This window comes from Cimex lectularius, unplaced genomic scaffold (genome assembly GCF_000648675.2).
Source record: "Cimex lectularius strain Harlan isolate CLEC.00 unplaced genomic scaffold, Clec_2.1 scaffold45, whole genome shotgun sequence".
Lineage (NCBI taxonomy): Eukaryota > Metazoa > Arthropoda > Insecta > Hemiptera > Cimicidae > Cimex > Cimex lectularius.
Genome location: NW_019392634.1, coordinates 402,709 through 418,243, shown reverse-complemented (window position 1 = coordinate 418,243; position 15,535 = coordinate 402,709). Strand labels below are relative to the sequence as shown.

At 33.5% G+C, this 15,535-nt stretch overlaps 3 protein-coding genes and 1 long non-coding RNA gene across 5 annotated transcripts in view; 1 reads left to right on the top strand and 3 right to left on the bottom strand.

Annotated features, from left to right (window-relative positions):
• The window catches only part of LOC106662781 (UPF0769 protein C21orf59), a 150,341-nt gene extending 146,190 nt beyond the window's left edge, over positions 1–4,151 (bottom strand). For both annotated transcript variants that reach the window (XM_014387103.2, XM_014387104.2), the window contains exons 1-6: positions 4,044–4,151; positions 3,808–3,968; positions 3,519–3,754; positions 1,459–1,629; positions 805–924; positions 646–741 (exon numbers count right to left, since the gene is read on the bottom strand). In XM_014387103.2, coding sequence (XP_014242589.1) covers positions 646–741; positions 805–924; positions 1,459–1,629; positions 3,519–3,754; positions 3,808–3,946 — 762 coding nt within the window. In that variant the 5' untranslated portion in view covers positions 3,947–3,968; positions 4,044–4,151. The remainder of the gene's footprint in view (positions 1–645; positions 742–804; positions 925–1,458; positions 1,630–3,518; positions 3,755–3,807; positions 3,969–4,043) is intronic.
• Positions 4,152–5,589: 1,438 nt separating this feature from the next.
• Positions 5,590–8,356, top strand: LOC106662708. Its single transcript, XR_001339941.2, has 4 exons — positions 5,590–5,714; positions 6,077–6,118; positions 8,073–8,180; positions 8,241–8,356. It is a non-coding gene; the product is annotated as an uncharacterized LOC106662708 (long non-coding RNA).
• Positions 8,357–11,207: 2,851 nt separating this feature from the next.
• LOC106662858 (ubiquitin-40S ribosomal protein S27a) lies at positions 11,208–15,439 on the bottom strand. The gene is made up of 3 exons (XM_014387265.2): positions 15,355–15,439; positions 11,485–11,821; positions 11,208–11,421 (listed from the first exon to the last, which is right to left on the bottom strand). Exons 2-3 carry the CDS (start codon positions 11,800–11,802, stop codon positions 11,272–11,274), a joined length of 468 nt encoding a protein of 155 aa, XP_014242751.1. The 5' UTR covers positions 11,803–11,821; positions 15,355–15,439; the 3' UTR covers positions 11,208–11,271.
• LOC106662857 (ribosome biogenesis protein NSA2 homolog) lies at positions 12,143–15,443 on the bottom strand. The gene is made up of 2 exons (XM_014387264.2): positions 15,355–15,443; positions 12,143–12,989 (listed from the first exon to the last, which is right to left on the bottom strand). The coding sequence occupies exon 2, from the start codon at positions 12,969–12,971 to the stop codon at positions 12,192–12,194; it is 780 nt and encodes a 259-aa protein (XP_014242750.1). The 5' UTR covers positions 12,972–12,989; positions 15,355–15,443; the 3' UTR covers positions 12,143–12,191.
• Between the last annotated feature and the right edge of the window lie 92 nt (positions 15,444–15,535).

The window sequence follows — 15,535 nt, the reverse complement described above, 5'->3', positions numbered from 1 at the left end:
GCAAATTTGAAACATTTTTGATTACTTAGATAAATAAAAATGAACTAAGTAACTAAAAACAAGAGATGACAAAAACAAGACCCTATCCATCCCTAACCACTCCTATTTCCTTTCAAATGGAAATAAGTATGTACTAGATAAAAAAAAATGTCTTAACGTTATTTTTAGTTAGGTAGTTATTACTTACCATCGGATGACATTTTTAGTGCAAATCATAGAGCATATTTAAGAGATTTTTAGTGCATATGATTGATATTGCATATTTGAAGATTTTTTTAGTGCATATTATTTGGCATATTGAGGATTTTTATTGGATATAAATCCAGCCTCTATGTATAATACTTCCATATTTCTACACGATTTACATGAGATGAATTTGCTTTCATAACTAACATCAGACTTTCCTAACAAATCCAATAACATAGTTTAACATGTGTAGTCTTTAGAGAAAGAATTACTTGTAAGTTTTAGTAGGAAATTTAGCAGGAAAATTTCAACCATTACAATTTCATTTGGTTGTGTCTTATTCAGGGTTTTTTAAAAAATTATTATTTTCCTGTTACAAGGGAAGACTAGATCAATGACTACCAGCGAAGCATGACAAGATCTATGATTTTTCATTAATATAATTTAAAAACATCCTACCTTTAATTCTTCCTGGCGCCTGTATGCATCAAGCATCATCTTCTTTTTCTCCTCTTCTGAGAAAACCGGCTCCCTGCCTGGTGGGCCTCGACCAGCCTATAATTTAAAAAAAAAAATTATTTAAAAAATCAAACAATTGTAAAAAATTAAATTTTATACCGCTGTAAGTTTCACTGTTATTTTGGTCTTTTCATTAGCACCAACGTAATCTTTGAGTTCTTTCCCTCTCAAAATTTCTTTTCCAGAAAACCAAAGCTGAGCTAAAGCAATATCGATCACCTGAAAAAAAAAACTTATTTATTGTAAAATTCTACAGTACAGACAAACAGCACATAAAATGCAACTAATAACATTTTTTTCGCAGTTTTTCTGAATAATTAGAATCAAAACTTAAGATAAGAGGAACACTGAAAACAAACTTTTCAATTGGGAACTGATTCCAAGACCATCTTCTAAATAAAGACAGTCAGATGGGCACTGTATTGGCCAGCCTTATCACCATGTAAATTAACTTAATAACATAACATAGAGAGCAACAAAATTTTGAACCATATCTCTGAGAGTAGCAATGGAATAATTTATGAGAGAGAAGTGTTTTGTAGGTACTTTAAGACCAATTTCAGATAATAATTTCTTGTACAATAATTAAATTATTAAAATTTATTGTGAAAGCGCCAGGGAGGCCAAAATCCTTCAAATCTCCAAAGTAATCAATCAAGGTTAACAGAGAGATTATTCATATCAATATTCATTTTGAAAAGAAGCCTTCTATATGTTGCTTATTAAACAATGGCAAATTAGTAAGTAAACTACCTCGCGTGAAGCTTGAGTACCCGAAAGGTCCTCGGTGTTTTCAAGCTCCTGTCTGATCGGTTCGTGCGGAGGCAACCCCATAGGATAGACTATCATAGTAGCACCTTTCAGCATATCAAGTGCTTCCTGGACATCCTTCTGAGTCATGCAGACATTTGCTTGAACTTTTTTCTACAACAAAAATATATTTTTTTAATACATATTATGCCATGCAGGTGAGTCTGACTTTTGTTAAAAAAACAATCCAAGGTGAAAATTTGAATTGAAACTGTATTGTTTTCTATCAGATTTCATTACTGTATTGAGTGCATAATTTATTATATAAGTTTTCAACCTTTTCAAGTGTAAGTTGTGCAATTAACATATAAATATGAAGGGATTCTCCTCAGCACAGTTACTGCTGTATGTGACAGTTTCTGCATTGACCTTGTCATTGTGCTTCTTTTTTTTGTTCAGATACCCATGGGAGCACCTCGACAAAACAGTGGTTGACTGTGTACCAAGACACAAAGGTCTGAAGAGTAAAATATAAGCGGACATGGCAGTTAAGTCCACGTCATCTCAACCTCCGGACTTAGCCACCACAATCCACTTCTTCTCTACATTAAAAATGCACTAAAAATATTATTAAAATAATAGGAGGTCAATAGATGGCTTTCGTAAGATCTAATTCGTAGAAGAATGGTCATCCTCACCAAATAAAGAATAGGCCGTGCGAGGTTGACACACAGACAGTTTTGGGCTAAAGCTGGGTAATGTGTCCATGAAGAAAATGGCTGCTCGATACGTCCCACTTAATTGAAGGGTGTGATTCCTTCACTCCATATGGAGAGCGCATAGGAATGCCATCCGATATGAGAATTGTGCTTGAGCACAGCACTGAGGCCCCTATTCAATGCTTGGAGGAAACAGGGTTGTTTAGTCAATATATGTATTTAGTAGTCATAAGTGACTGTATTAACAAAGTGTCGCACGCGGGATTTGAACCCATGACCTTCAGCTCAATACGCCGCTGCTCTAACCTCTTGAGCTATCATGACTTTGATCCACACAAACACCAACTCTTAACCTACAACCTTCAAATTTTCCCTCTTTTTTCAAATCATGCCTCATATTTCAAAATATTATGTTAATCCATATATGTATTTAGTAATCGTAATTGACAATATTAATTATTTTAATTAACTATACTTTTTATCTAAAGGTACTTTTTCATTTCAACCAATCCTTAGAGCCAATTGAGCTGGTCGTAGGTTCGAAACCCGCTGGTGACAGTAGCTTTTTCATCTCAACCAAGACCTTAGATAAAGCGTATAATTAATTGTACAAAGAACTGATAGTTTTGTGAACTTAGCATGTGTTGAGAGTGAATGAATTTATTAGAGTGAATGTGTAGTGTGAGAGGGCCAATGGTGTATTATTGACCAATCAACACTCAATTAGGTTAGTTATATAGTAGGTAAAAGGTGATGGAGGAATATTGAGCATTCCTAAGTGTATGTAAATAAGAAAGAATGTATTTAAGAGTGAATGAGAATGGGTTTTGATTTAGGAGCGGATTGCGTTGGGGGCTGAAATGACCTAGCTGTTGAAAGACCATGGAGCCCAACCTGGGTGGCTGGACAGATAAGACCACTCTGACATCGTACTGTCAACACCCGAGTTGGTTGACTGTCAAAGTCTGCCAGTAATTTATTGTAAATTACAAAAGCTAGAATTCTCGAGGCCCAAGAAAAACAAGATGGAATTGCAAGAAGTGGTACAACTGATATATGTAAGTGCAGAATAAAGAAGCAGGAATCTCAAAATATTAACTTCATAAAACTGAAGAGCTGGAAACTACTAAAGCAAAAAAAATTAGATTCTCACCAGTTTATGCAATGACATGGTATAATATGATATAAAATTTGTTAAAATATTTTGGTCTAGGGAGTAAAGTGCAATTTGACCATTTCGATTATTTTGGTGTGCCTATCCTCGTTCATTGCACTGCAGACCCCAAGAGGAAATCTAATGATAGTAAATAGTTTGAAAAAAAATATTTTTTTGGGTTGTCACACCTTTGAAACAACAGCTTTGGCTTCTTCGATAGTCTTTCGCAAGATTTCCTGGCCTTTTTCATTGGGCTGCTTCCCGTTCCTCCTGCCGATCGGGTCTTTGTTCAACTCCCAGCCGCCGTGCGGGACGCACTTTTCACCCCATTCGTCTTTCAGCTTGAGCTCCTCGACCTGTTCCTCCGTTAGCCCAAGGATCTCCGGAGGGTATGTCGTGCCGTGCTTCGCCATCTCCTCCATTTCTGAAAATGGTACAAGATTGAATTTGTAAAAGACAATTCGTTGGAAACCTTACCAGAGCAGATCCGGCTGACTTTGAGCCTTCCGTTGTAAATTATGGCAACATCGTTAATAATATCGCTTGTTTTACAACTGACAGAAGTGTTAAATAGGAACTGACTTTCGTCCCCAACCTTGACATGCATAACAACCATTTCTGAACAGTATTTTACGAGCCTGGAAAAAAGAAGAAAAAAAACATTATTTAGTAATGTAGTAGTAGTAATATTAGTAATCAATGTATTCTCTTACCTAATCAAAAAAAAAGTTCTTGATCAAAAATGATCAAACCACGACTTTTGAAGTCCAGATTGTTATGGTTACGAATCAACAATCATAACCACTGATAACCCATGCCTTCAACAGTAACCATTGATTGGGATACAATGATGTCATTGCAGTCAATAAAAAAATTCATTTTGTCACTGAATACAAAATATTTTATTTTTTAAGATTTATTTGATACATATACACATAAAAAAGAAATCGTTTTTACTTTAAAACTTTCAACTGAAATTCTAAATATTACATATTTACTATTTACAAATTAAGCAATCAATACTTTTGACCAACCACTAACTTTCAACTAAATTGATTAATAATTGTTAAGTTTTAAAGATAATAATTATTTTTAATAATAAATAAAATAAAATCGAGGGAAAGGGGGTTGGAAATTTAGTATACTGGGGCGAAGGATAGATTTAGGGATAAAAGAGGTGGCCACAAGGCGTTCTGCACTTCGACCTGAGTAGATCTATTTTGCTCCTGTAATTTTATAAATCACTGGGGAGCTTCAGGTTTTTAATCAATCGCCATAGCCTTGCAGCGGCTCCTTAGTGTAGGATCTTGCTTGCAGTTTTTCCTCTCCTAGAACTTGAAAAAATATAAAATGTGTTCTGCAGTCTCCCTTCTTACTGGCAGTATCTGCACAGTGTTTCTTGACTGCAGCCAGAAGAATACTGGTTCTGTTGCTGTTTCCCTCCATAACCCTGTCGAACAAGACTTGATTGACGTGTACCACTGCAATTTTCATTGCCATCTAAAGCATTTTTTTTTTTTTTTTTTTAATGAATGATTATTTATCGAATGAAATTACTATTTTTTGAACATGAAATTTGAGATAAAACCAAAGGCCACAAGTTCATGTGATATTGATTGTTTATTTTAAATCTTTTATACAAAAATTAATTTTTTATATTGATGATTTGATTTGGACCAACTACTTAAGATATCAATATTTTTCATGCAGTTGAGATTCTCTGGTTAATCTTCCAAGAATTCAAAGATGACAAATATTATTTGCACAAAAATAAGCATCTATAAAAATTAAATGATTGTTAATGATTAATACTAATAATAATACTTATACCATGGCTAATAACATAAAGCTGGAAAAAAAATTCCAGCCCATAATTCCCACATATCAATTTAATGCTAAATGGTAATTCTTTAAAATCAAAATGAACAAGCAGAAATATATTTTTTTAATTTATTCATTGAATATAAGTATTTTTATATATAGATTCAAGAAAATTTAACTTTTTTATAGAGAAGTATTCTCTTCATTTTTGCATAGATTAATTATCTTTTATTTGGTTCAGTTGTTTTGAGAAATCAATGATAACCACATCACAAATGAAAACTTAATTTTAAGTTACAATGTTAAAAAAGAAAAAAATATTCAATTCCCTATATAAGAAAAGAAAACAAACAAACACGTAATTCAATTGAGGCTTATAGAAACGACAGTGTTTTGAACAAAAGTTATCTGCAGAAAAATAAAAAGACAACAGGTGTCCCTAATCTAATCTCAGCTTATAATCAACGAATAAAACGTTTTTCTCGTCCTGTTGTGAAACTTGGACATAATGAAAGTTGCATTTGCCTTGTTCTTCGTCGTGTTTCTGTTACAACACACAGCAAGTTAGTATTTTTTTTTTATTCTCTATTACTTTTAATTTTCTTTTCGACAATATGGTGATTTGGAAATATTATTTTTGGTGATTTTTCTTTTTAAATTTAACATATTTCCTACATTGTGAAAAAAATCAATATTCTTTTTAAAATTTATTATAAATGTGTGGTGGCAAAAAAAAAGTGTTTTGTGGCATAAATATTTATTTATTCTGTAATTTTTGGGTCATCGGCCAATTATAAACAGCGCAATGAGACTAAAAGATCAGAATAAAAACAAAACATCAATCATCTAAATTTAGCACCACATAACATACATGTTTTTAAATTATGTCTATCAAACTATTTCTTACTTGAAATTATTTTTCTAGAAGCAGAAAAAGATGCAGATGTGATTGTAGTGAAAAATGAAAGTGAGTAATTAATTTTTAAAAAATTTATATTGAAACTTAGATCTTATTTATTACTTATATTATTTTTTAGAGTTTCCCAATTCCAAATGTATACAATAAAAGTATAAAAATTATAACTGTACATAAATTTAGAAATACTTATAATAATTTTTTTTAAATCTAAAATAAATTTAAAAAATTTCAATTTTGTGTTAAAACAATATAATTATCATCAATTATTATTTAATTGTAGATTTAATTATTTAATTAATAAATTATACAACATTTAATTTTCTAATAATAAAATTTGTTTAAATTTGCTTAAACTGACACTAAATATATCTATATTTTTGAACGAGTTGATCTTGGTATAAAATTGAATTTGGCATAATTACTATGTTATTTGACTTCTAGAATGATGAGATGGAACATGAAAGTCAATTCATTTAAGCAGTAATGGGCAATCAGTTAAGGAATGTAATAATTTATTTAATAAAATGCAACCAAAGAATTTCCCTCTGTTCGAACAATCATCAATTTCAGAGTTTGGTGTATCACTGTATTCTCCGATTGTTCTGTAATGTATCAGGTGAAAAATTCTTTTTTGAATGCTTCTATGCGACTGATAAAGATGGATTGAAAAGGAGCCCAAAGATCCGATATTGGTCTTACAGCGGAAATGTTTATTATGATGTGTAATATATCCTGAGCTTTATTTGCTTTAGAATTACATAGTTTTATTAATGTTTGTGTTAAGTTTGTCCAACTGTTAATAATGATGCCGAGATCTTTAACAAGTTCACGTCTAATTGTCCGATATAGCGTAGTTAAATTTGATAGGATATTTTATGGAAAGTCATAACTGAACAGTCAGAATTTAAAAGAACATTATTAGTTGAACACCGTTTATTAAATTTTACTAAGGCATGTTGAAGTTGTAAGCAGACAGAAATAGAATTAATTTTTAATATTATTTTAAAATCATCTGTGAAAAGTAGGGTCATAACGAATGGAAGAGAATCAGAGATATTGTTGTTATAAATTGTAAAAAGAAAAGGCCCTAAGTGTAACCCTTGAAGAACTCCTGAAGTTGCTAGAAAACTATGTGATAATACAGATTTGATTTCAATTAATTAATCTTTAAGTATGGTATTGGTCAAGAGAAAAAAGTCAATGCCACAAGTGGGATTCGAACCTATGACATTCGGCTGAATACGCTGCTGCTCAAACCACTTGAGCCATCGTGACTTCAATCCACTCACACACCAACTCCCCAACTCTACCTCACCTTTTATATATATANTATATATTTTAAATCTTAACCAATACTTAAAGATTAATTACTTGAAAAGAATTTAATTAATCTGTATGATCAATGCTATCAAAAGCTTTTGAAAAGTCAGTTTAAATATACAATCAACTTGTAGTCCTTCGGAAAAAGATTGTAATATATAATCTTGAAATAGCAAGTTGGTTAATTACGAACGAAAATGTAATGTTGATTTGGAATAATAACATTTTTAAATATTGGGTTTAAGGAATTTAATACACTTTCAAAAACTTTGCCTACAGCAGGTTGTATACAAATTGGTCTATAATTACAAATGTTCCTTTTATTACCATTTTTAAAAATTAGAACTATATTTTTAAGTAGAAGAATAATTCCTATGGATATGTATAAAATTGGAAACTAAAATGGGAGCAATAGCAAGTTTACAATATTTTAATATTTTATTGTATTAATATTATAATTCATAAATATCATAAATTTTGAAAATAAAAATACTGAAAATGTATTTTTGTTAAGAACTGTTTTAATGAGTATTGTTAAGAAAATGTAAAGATGAATTGTATATTTTGACATTACTTTTTCATGTTTACTCCTTGATTATTCTAATGTAGCATTTTCAGTACATGTCTATGTTCCACATGTAAGATAGATTATCTTTCTATCCTAATTTCTTTTGTCTCTAAGCCTGCAGACCAGGCGACCGGTGGAAAGAAGACTGCAATAGGTGTTTATGTACCTCAAATGGAAAAAAGGCTTGCACCAGAATGTTCTGCCCGCGCAATTTGACAACTGGTAAGCCATTCAGTAAGTCTCATTAGTACAACCCTTAATTTAATTTGTTCCATGTTCCAGAAACGGATTTCTAACAGGCATACAACCCCATCTCGGTATATATCTACTTTAAATTAAATCTTATTTAAAACATTAACATTGCTTATTTATGTATGAAATATAATCTTTGAAAAATATGTTTTAATTTTTTTCCTATTTTGCACTTTTTTTCACTTTCAAGCATTTGAAGTTATCAAGTATTAACAACTGTAGTTTGGTCGTTTTCCTTCATTTCGATCAGACTCAGGTTTGGTCTGTCAGATGCATTTCTGCTTTTCACCTTCCTTAGACCTGGGTTTGTGTGATTTCCGTTTAGTCTACTTCTGTCTTCTACTGTAGACAGGCGGACCTAAATAATTATTAACTACAGGTTCATTACCCACTAGGGGCTTCGAGGGGAGCTTCAGATAGACAGAAATCGGGGTATGCCTGCTGATGCCATGACCCCTAAATTCTGTTGTGACAAAAAATTCTAATCAAAATACCTTGTAGAGCAGACGGGGAGAAAGAGATTCCAATTAATGCTGACAATATCAGGTTTATAGATGGCTTCAACACTGAGTATGGGTCAGGAGCAGGCATTTATGTAAATAAACCAAGGACTAGGATTCATATAAGCTTTAGGCAATTTGCCACCGCTTTTTAAGCAGAAACTGTGGCTATTGAACACTCTGCCAGAGAGAAAAAAAGGCTGGGTATTGTCAATAGAAGAACAGCCATCTACTTGGACAGCACTGAAGGCAACTGCTGCGTTTGGCAGTAAAGTCCAGTCATTTGGAACTGCATTAGAACCCTGTCAGACATTGGGCAAAATTTACCCTTGTCTGGGTACCAGGGCACAAAGGGCACAGGGGCAAAGAAGAGGCTGATAAATCCCTGGCCAAGAAAAGTTCGATGGGACACGTATTGGCCCTGAACCCTTTTGTGGCTTATCAAACTGCCAAAATCATAATTCCATTAGACAATGGATTAAAAATAAGGCCTGCGTGCAATGGAAATGTAGCCCAGGACAAAGGCATGTAAAACGTTTATCAAAGGACCATCACAAAAAATAATTATTCAGAAATCGTGAGATGCGGCCTGGTGTGATGTAGGTTTCAGAAAAACATTTTCCTTTATCGTGCCAACGTTTCGATCTTTATTGAGATCATCTTCAGGGCTCAAAGTGTTTGTCTTCTGTGTACTTGTGCCATTCTTGCATGTCGTGTGGGGCACTCTCAACACGACACGCAAGAATGGCACAAGTACACAGAAGACAAACACTTTGAGCCCTGAAGATGATCTCAATAAAGATCGAAACGTTGGCATGATAAAGGAAAATGTTTTTTTGAAACCTACATCACACCAGGCTGCATCTCACGATTTCTGAATAATTATCGATTAACGGTCATTAATCACCACACACAGAAAATAATGGCAGAACTACTAAATCTAGGAAATGCTAGGACTAGAATAATAATTGGGCTGCTGATTGGATACTGCACTCATCAATATATGTATAGACTTGGAGGGTCAGAAACAAACCTGTGCAGATATTGCCAAGAAGAAGAAGAAACAGCAGAACACGTCCTCTGTTGGTGTGAAGGTCTATGTAGGCTGATTCCTAATCATGGGAGAGGAAAAGCCATGGCCTGAAGGATACACATGGGAGCCCTTGAAAAAGCTTTGGGGTCTGGTTAAAAACCTTAAGCTTAACAAGAAGCTCTAGGTTAAAAATAAAAAATGGAGATGCACAGTAGACCAGTTACTGGTTGTGGTGAGCAAGGCAGTGGCTGACTAGACTACTACATAACCTACCCTCTGAGGTGCACACCCACAGTTAATGTAATAAAAATATAAATGAATAACATTCAAAATAATTTTAATTAATGAATTAAGTTCAAAAAAATAGTTGTTTGAACTGTGGGCAATGATTCCATCTATTTTAACATATGCGCTTGCAAAGTAGTTTTTATAGTTTGATGTAGTCTGTCTGTTTTACCATTGCATGTGGGTGGTAAGTTGTAGTATGATAAAATTTCACCCCACGTAATGCACTGAAATGTTTGAATAAACTGGAATAACTGCCTACCTTAGGAATAGCGATTTCCAATTATGATAAAAATCCTTTAGCTATTTGTAACTGAAATGAAACCCTGATACACCCAGGCCTAATCATTCACATAAACTTCATTCGTAAATATTCCTTTTCCAGTTCAGGCTTATTATACCCAGCTTTTCCAGAATGCACATTTTGTTAGCTGCCGCTCTAACATATTTCTTTAGAGTAGACTTCATTTTTTCCTCTGTAACCGTCTTGACTATCATCTCTTTATCTTTCAGCATAATCACTTTTTTTTGCAATAATGGCGATGCGTAGACCATCCATCCATTGGCTTGGGTTCTATTTCACCTTCTACTCTCAAGGCTCCTGCTCTTACAACTCATTTAAAAAATCCTTTTCATGATACAAAAACAACTTGTATTAAAAATTATTAACCTTATGTTGTTTCATATTTTCAAACTCACTTCCTGACTAATAAAAATGTTCTATTTTTAAAAACTTAAGTACAAACATGTCAACACCAATCATATTGGTCCACCAAATCCATACATGTATAGCCTTTTTGCAATCTTCATCGGTGGGTTTGTTCACTCAATTTCTCTTACATAGAACTTTTTTTTGCTTTTTGTCGTAATCTATAATCTGCAATTACTCCCACTTACAGAATTTGTATCTGCATTTAAAACTAAAATAAAACATGAAACATTATCAGCTTTACAAGATATATAATGTATAATAAACTTTGTTTTTATTAACAAGCATTAGGAAATATCAACTAGACGAATAACTATCAAAATTGCACAAAATGAAAGTTTGTGGTAGAATCCAGCTACTTATTCCACAATGTCAGATAATTTTGAAGAGCAATGTGCCCATGCAGCTGGATTTTTTTTAAAGGTAGTTAGGTAGGAAGTGTGAGGGGGTTAGATGTATAATATTGCAGATACCGAATAAAAATGTTTTTTATTAACGGTATAATATTTTATATGTAAACATTTAAAATTTTCATCACTTGTCTTCAGGTTTATTAAACACAAGAGTATAGCCGCATTTGCCACAGTAATGCCTGTCGGCCATAGCAGCCATAAAAACTCCAGCCCCGCATACCTCAGACTCGCACTCCCTCCTCAACCTGCTAATCTTGCCGTTTTCATCAACCTACACAAATGGGGGGAAAAAATTAAAAATATATTTAGATAATGAGGATTATTTGTAACTTACTTTGTAATATTTGAGTACAGCCAACTTAACCTTCTTCTTCTTGTGTTTGATCTTTTTGGGTGTAGAGTAATTCTTCTTCTTCCTTTTTTTGGCACCTCCAAGAAGTCTAAAGACTAGGTGGATGGTGGATTCTTTCTGGATATTGTAATGAGCGAGCGTGTTGCCATTCTCCAACTGTTTGCCTCCATAAATAAGACGCTGTTGGTCAGGCTTGATGGATTCTTTCACTTCAATCGCTTGCTTTAGTTTTTCAACAGTATCGGTACTTTCAACCTCAACGGCGATGGTGCCCGTGAGGGTTTTTACAAAGACTTGCATCTTTATGTTGTCACCAATGCTAAAAATATAAACAAAAAAATGTAAAGAAAGTTCAATACACAAGATTGTATTTGTTGCTACCATCTTTTATCACACTCCACTTGTGCAAGTAGTGTAAAATAACAGATTCTGATAAAAAATAAAAAGTTTGATGGATTCAGGTAAATAACCACTCTGGCTAAAGTTTGTTATTACTCAAAGTCCTGAAGAGGGAGCCAAATTGGCCCCAAAATTCATCGGCATCATTAAAAAATTGATTGAAAAAGTTCACTAGTTATTTACCTGAAATTATCAAAGAAAAGACAAAAAAAAAGGAAGTAGTAATTAATAAAAAGTATAATTATTTTTTAAAAATTTATTCATAAAAATGTACAATGATGAGGAATAACTTATACTAATAGAACAGCATTAATACATCCATCATTTTCGGGATTGTTGGTGACCTGGGCATATTTACCCCAGACCACTTTACCAGCTTGTGTCACGAGACCGAGTTCACTCACGTTGACTTCAATCACGGTACCTTTGGTGATAACTCCTAGAGATGTGTACATAGGTGAATTCGGATTCTTCTTGACTCCAATAATCGGGAGGTAGAATGTAGCTTTCAACTCTGGATGGGTAACATGCGCTTTGTTGAAACGCAATGCCATCGGTCGTATGAACCGTTCAAACTTTGGTGGCTTTCTCGTAAAACCTTCACCCACGTAACAGACTTTTGTGACCATTCTTTTCCAGGCTTTCCTCCTCGTCCTTCCTGTTTTGATAACTTTAAACACTTCTGATTCTCCCTGGGCTCTAACCTTGGGAATAGGCACATCCCATTTTCCTGCTTTTTCTTTTCGCTTTTGTTTGATCATGTTGGACAAAACTTTAGCTCTAGACTGAACATCTCTGTCCAGAAGATAAACAGGAAGTGCTCCCTCCTTGACATTCTCGTGCGTCTGTTTTACTTGTTTTTCTTCGTGCGCTTTAATCTTCTTCTTCATCTGAATCTTTTCATTCCTCCTCTCTTTGTTGTAAATTTTGGCCTTGAGACCACGTAGCTTCCTTGCCTTCTCTGCCCTCTTGTGAGGCTCACGCGCCTCCCTCTTCCTCTTACGTTCCTCATAATCGAGCCTGCGACCGTGGAGCTTACGGTGACGCTCGATATACTCGTTCTGTGGCATGATTGAATGCCGCAAACACTAAAAAGACAACAATATACATTAAAACTTTTAACTTCATACAAAAAGCAGTTTTGATCAAACACGAGTTTGACACGATAAACATACCATGAAATTACACTAATAATTAAATGGTGACTTACCTCCCAAAAAATTTTTATGCATTAAAATTTTCTTCCTGAAACGTCACTCCTTTAACTGACACACATATGCTTACTATATCAAACACTGAACGATCAAAACTGCGCAGTTTTCTTCATATTACAAAATTAAGACAAGGCCGCAATTTTGCATAAATCGAAACAAAAATAAAAAAATTATGAAATATGATCAGTAAGAACAAGCAGGGCAAAGTTTTGAAAGTCAGTGTTGAAAGAGGAATAGTGAACATATTTCAATAAAATTTAATATTCTTGCAAATTTCCATACGATTGATCTAGATAGAACAAAACATTCTGTACAAAAAAAATCCGAATTTTTTTTTGTAAATACAAATTTTTATTGTAGCTCAGGAAATAAACGGACTTAACAACTTACTTGGTTATATTGTAAATTTAATGGAAAAATACCCAAGAATGATTCAACAAATTGGTATATTTTCTCCTAGAGTCTGAAAGGTGGTGAAATGTAGTTTAATCATTTCTGAGCATTTAAGTCTGATAAAATAGGCAGAATAAAATGATCATAGATGAATAAACTACAACAGTCAACAGGTTATCTGTAATAACCATTTGTTTTTGTTTGGTGCCTTAAGGAGAGCACATCACTTTGAGAAGGGCCGCCCGCCTTAGGCAAAATGCGATTGCAATTTTTATTTTTTAATTTACCGCTTTCTGAATCTTGAATATGTAAAATAGAATTATATTTAGAAGGAAGTCTCTTAAGAAGCTATGCAATTTTTGTTACCCCAAGAAAATACACCATTTTTACCCTTCTAAGGAACTTTTCTCAGAAAAAGTACGATGAACATTAATTGTTTTACATCATATATGGAGGGATTTTTAATTCAAAATGAGAGGAAAAAAACTGCTTTGAACAGAAGGGAAAAATACCTTTTTTAATGATAGGGATTTTTGACCATCAAAAGCACACATTTCACGTATCAGGCTTTATTTTTAAGTTCTTTCTTATTAATGTGCTATTCATTTGTGTACAAAAAACATCTGTGGAACGTCATTGTAAGATGTAAACGTGGAGGAGAAACACAAGAATATTAAAGTGATAGATGAAGGCATTAAGAAAAGAGGCAACATCGTCAAAGAATTCAGCATACCACCAAAACCCTTATCCACAATTTTTAAAAATAGGGATAAGTATGACGCAGTGAGTGGATTAACTGGCTAAAACCCTCAAAGCTCGATTAAAAATTTTTGATTTCCCCTTGAGATTCAATTCGTCAAGAGTCGACTGTATTAAGCTGGGTTTTTGGTTTATTCATACATATTTAGGAGTTCCTTTTGATAAAATATGTGTGTTCATATATACAATTTTGTCATTCTTTTGTAGATATAAGTTTCTGTTTTGTTAAAGGTTGGGGGTTATTTTGTGTGAGGCGATTTTTTTGGTTTTTAAATGAGCTTATATGCACATTTAGCATTTTATTTTGTACATTCAATTAAAAGTGTTGAGTCAAATCAGTTCTGTGACACAAATCCACCTCTGAAATGGTGAAAGGCTGAAATGCATCTGACAGACCAAAATGAACTGAAACGAACATACGCAAGTTGATATGGTGCTATGGGATATCGAAACTGGTTCAAGATTCCTTACAAATAAAAAATCAAATTTTTGACTGATGAAAGTGAAATAAAATGACCTTTCGGTTAAGCCTAAGTTTAGCTCCTGCCCCCTATAAACCCTCATGACACTCAGGACATTATGAAATCCTAACTCAAAGAAAATTCTAGATATAGAAATTGTGAATGAATACCACCATGCTAAATATGATTCTGTTTTTGATTTACCCAAACGGGTGAAGCAAATTTGTAATTGTTTTCGGTTAGACGGCACATTAAAAAAAAACAAATGTAGATCATAGTCTACATTGGAGCTTCAATACCCACACTATAACCATACCCCAGAAACCATTTATCATCCTGTACGAACATGGGTTTGCACGATTATATAAACGTAACTTATTATTTAACTAATTACTTCCAGAACGTCGTTATAACTCAAAAATTCAACCCGGTCTGAGGAAATACTTGTCAAAAGTGACAAAAGCCATGCGGCCGAGTAGGCACGTGGCGAGGATAGATATCTGGGCACCGTTTGGAAATCGGCGTTTAATTGTTTATTAAACGAAATAGACATATTCGACAGGCGAAAGGAAACAATCGAGAAATGTTTTCCATTGGTATAAAAAGAAATATGTTAAATATCTCACCTGAGTACGACACCGAGAACAACACTACGGAAAGTCTGATGCGAACAAAATGGACGAAGAACTTCGGCTCACCACATGCCACCTGGATAATACGCCAATACGGTGAAATGTTGAAACTAAATTTCTGAATAATTAATTAATAAAAATTATCAATACACATTATAATTTAAAATAAATAAAT

What these genes read in the sequence shown, in the direction of transcription:
- LOC106662858 (XM_014387265.2), bottom strand. Translation starts at nt 11,802, where the DNA reads ATGCAAGTCTTTGTAAAAACCCTCACGGGCACCATCGCCGTTGAGGTT. An exon ending in CTGTACTCAAATATTACAAA is followed by an intron (nt 11,422 to 11,484) that starts GTAAGTTACAAA and finishes CCATTTGTGTAG; the next exon opens with GTTGATGAAAACGGCAAGAT.
- LOC106662857 (XM_014387264.2), bottom strand. Translation starts at nt 12,971, where the DNA reads ATGCCACAGAACGAGTATATCGAGCGTCACCGTAAGCTCCACGGTCGC.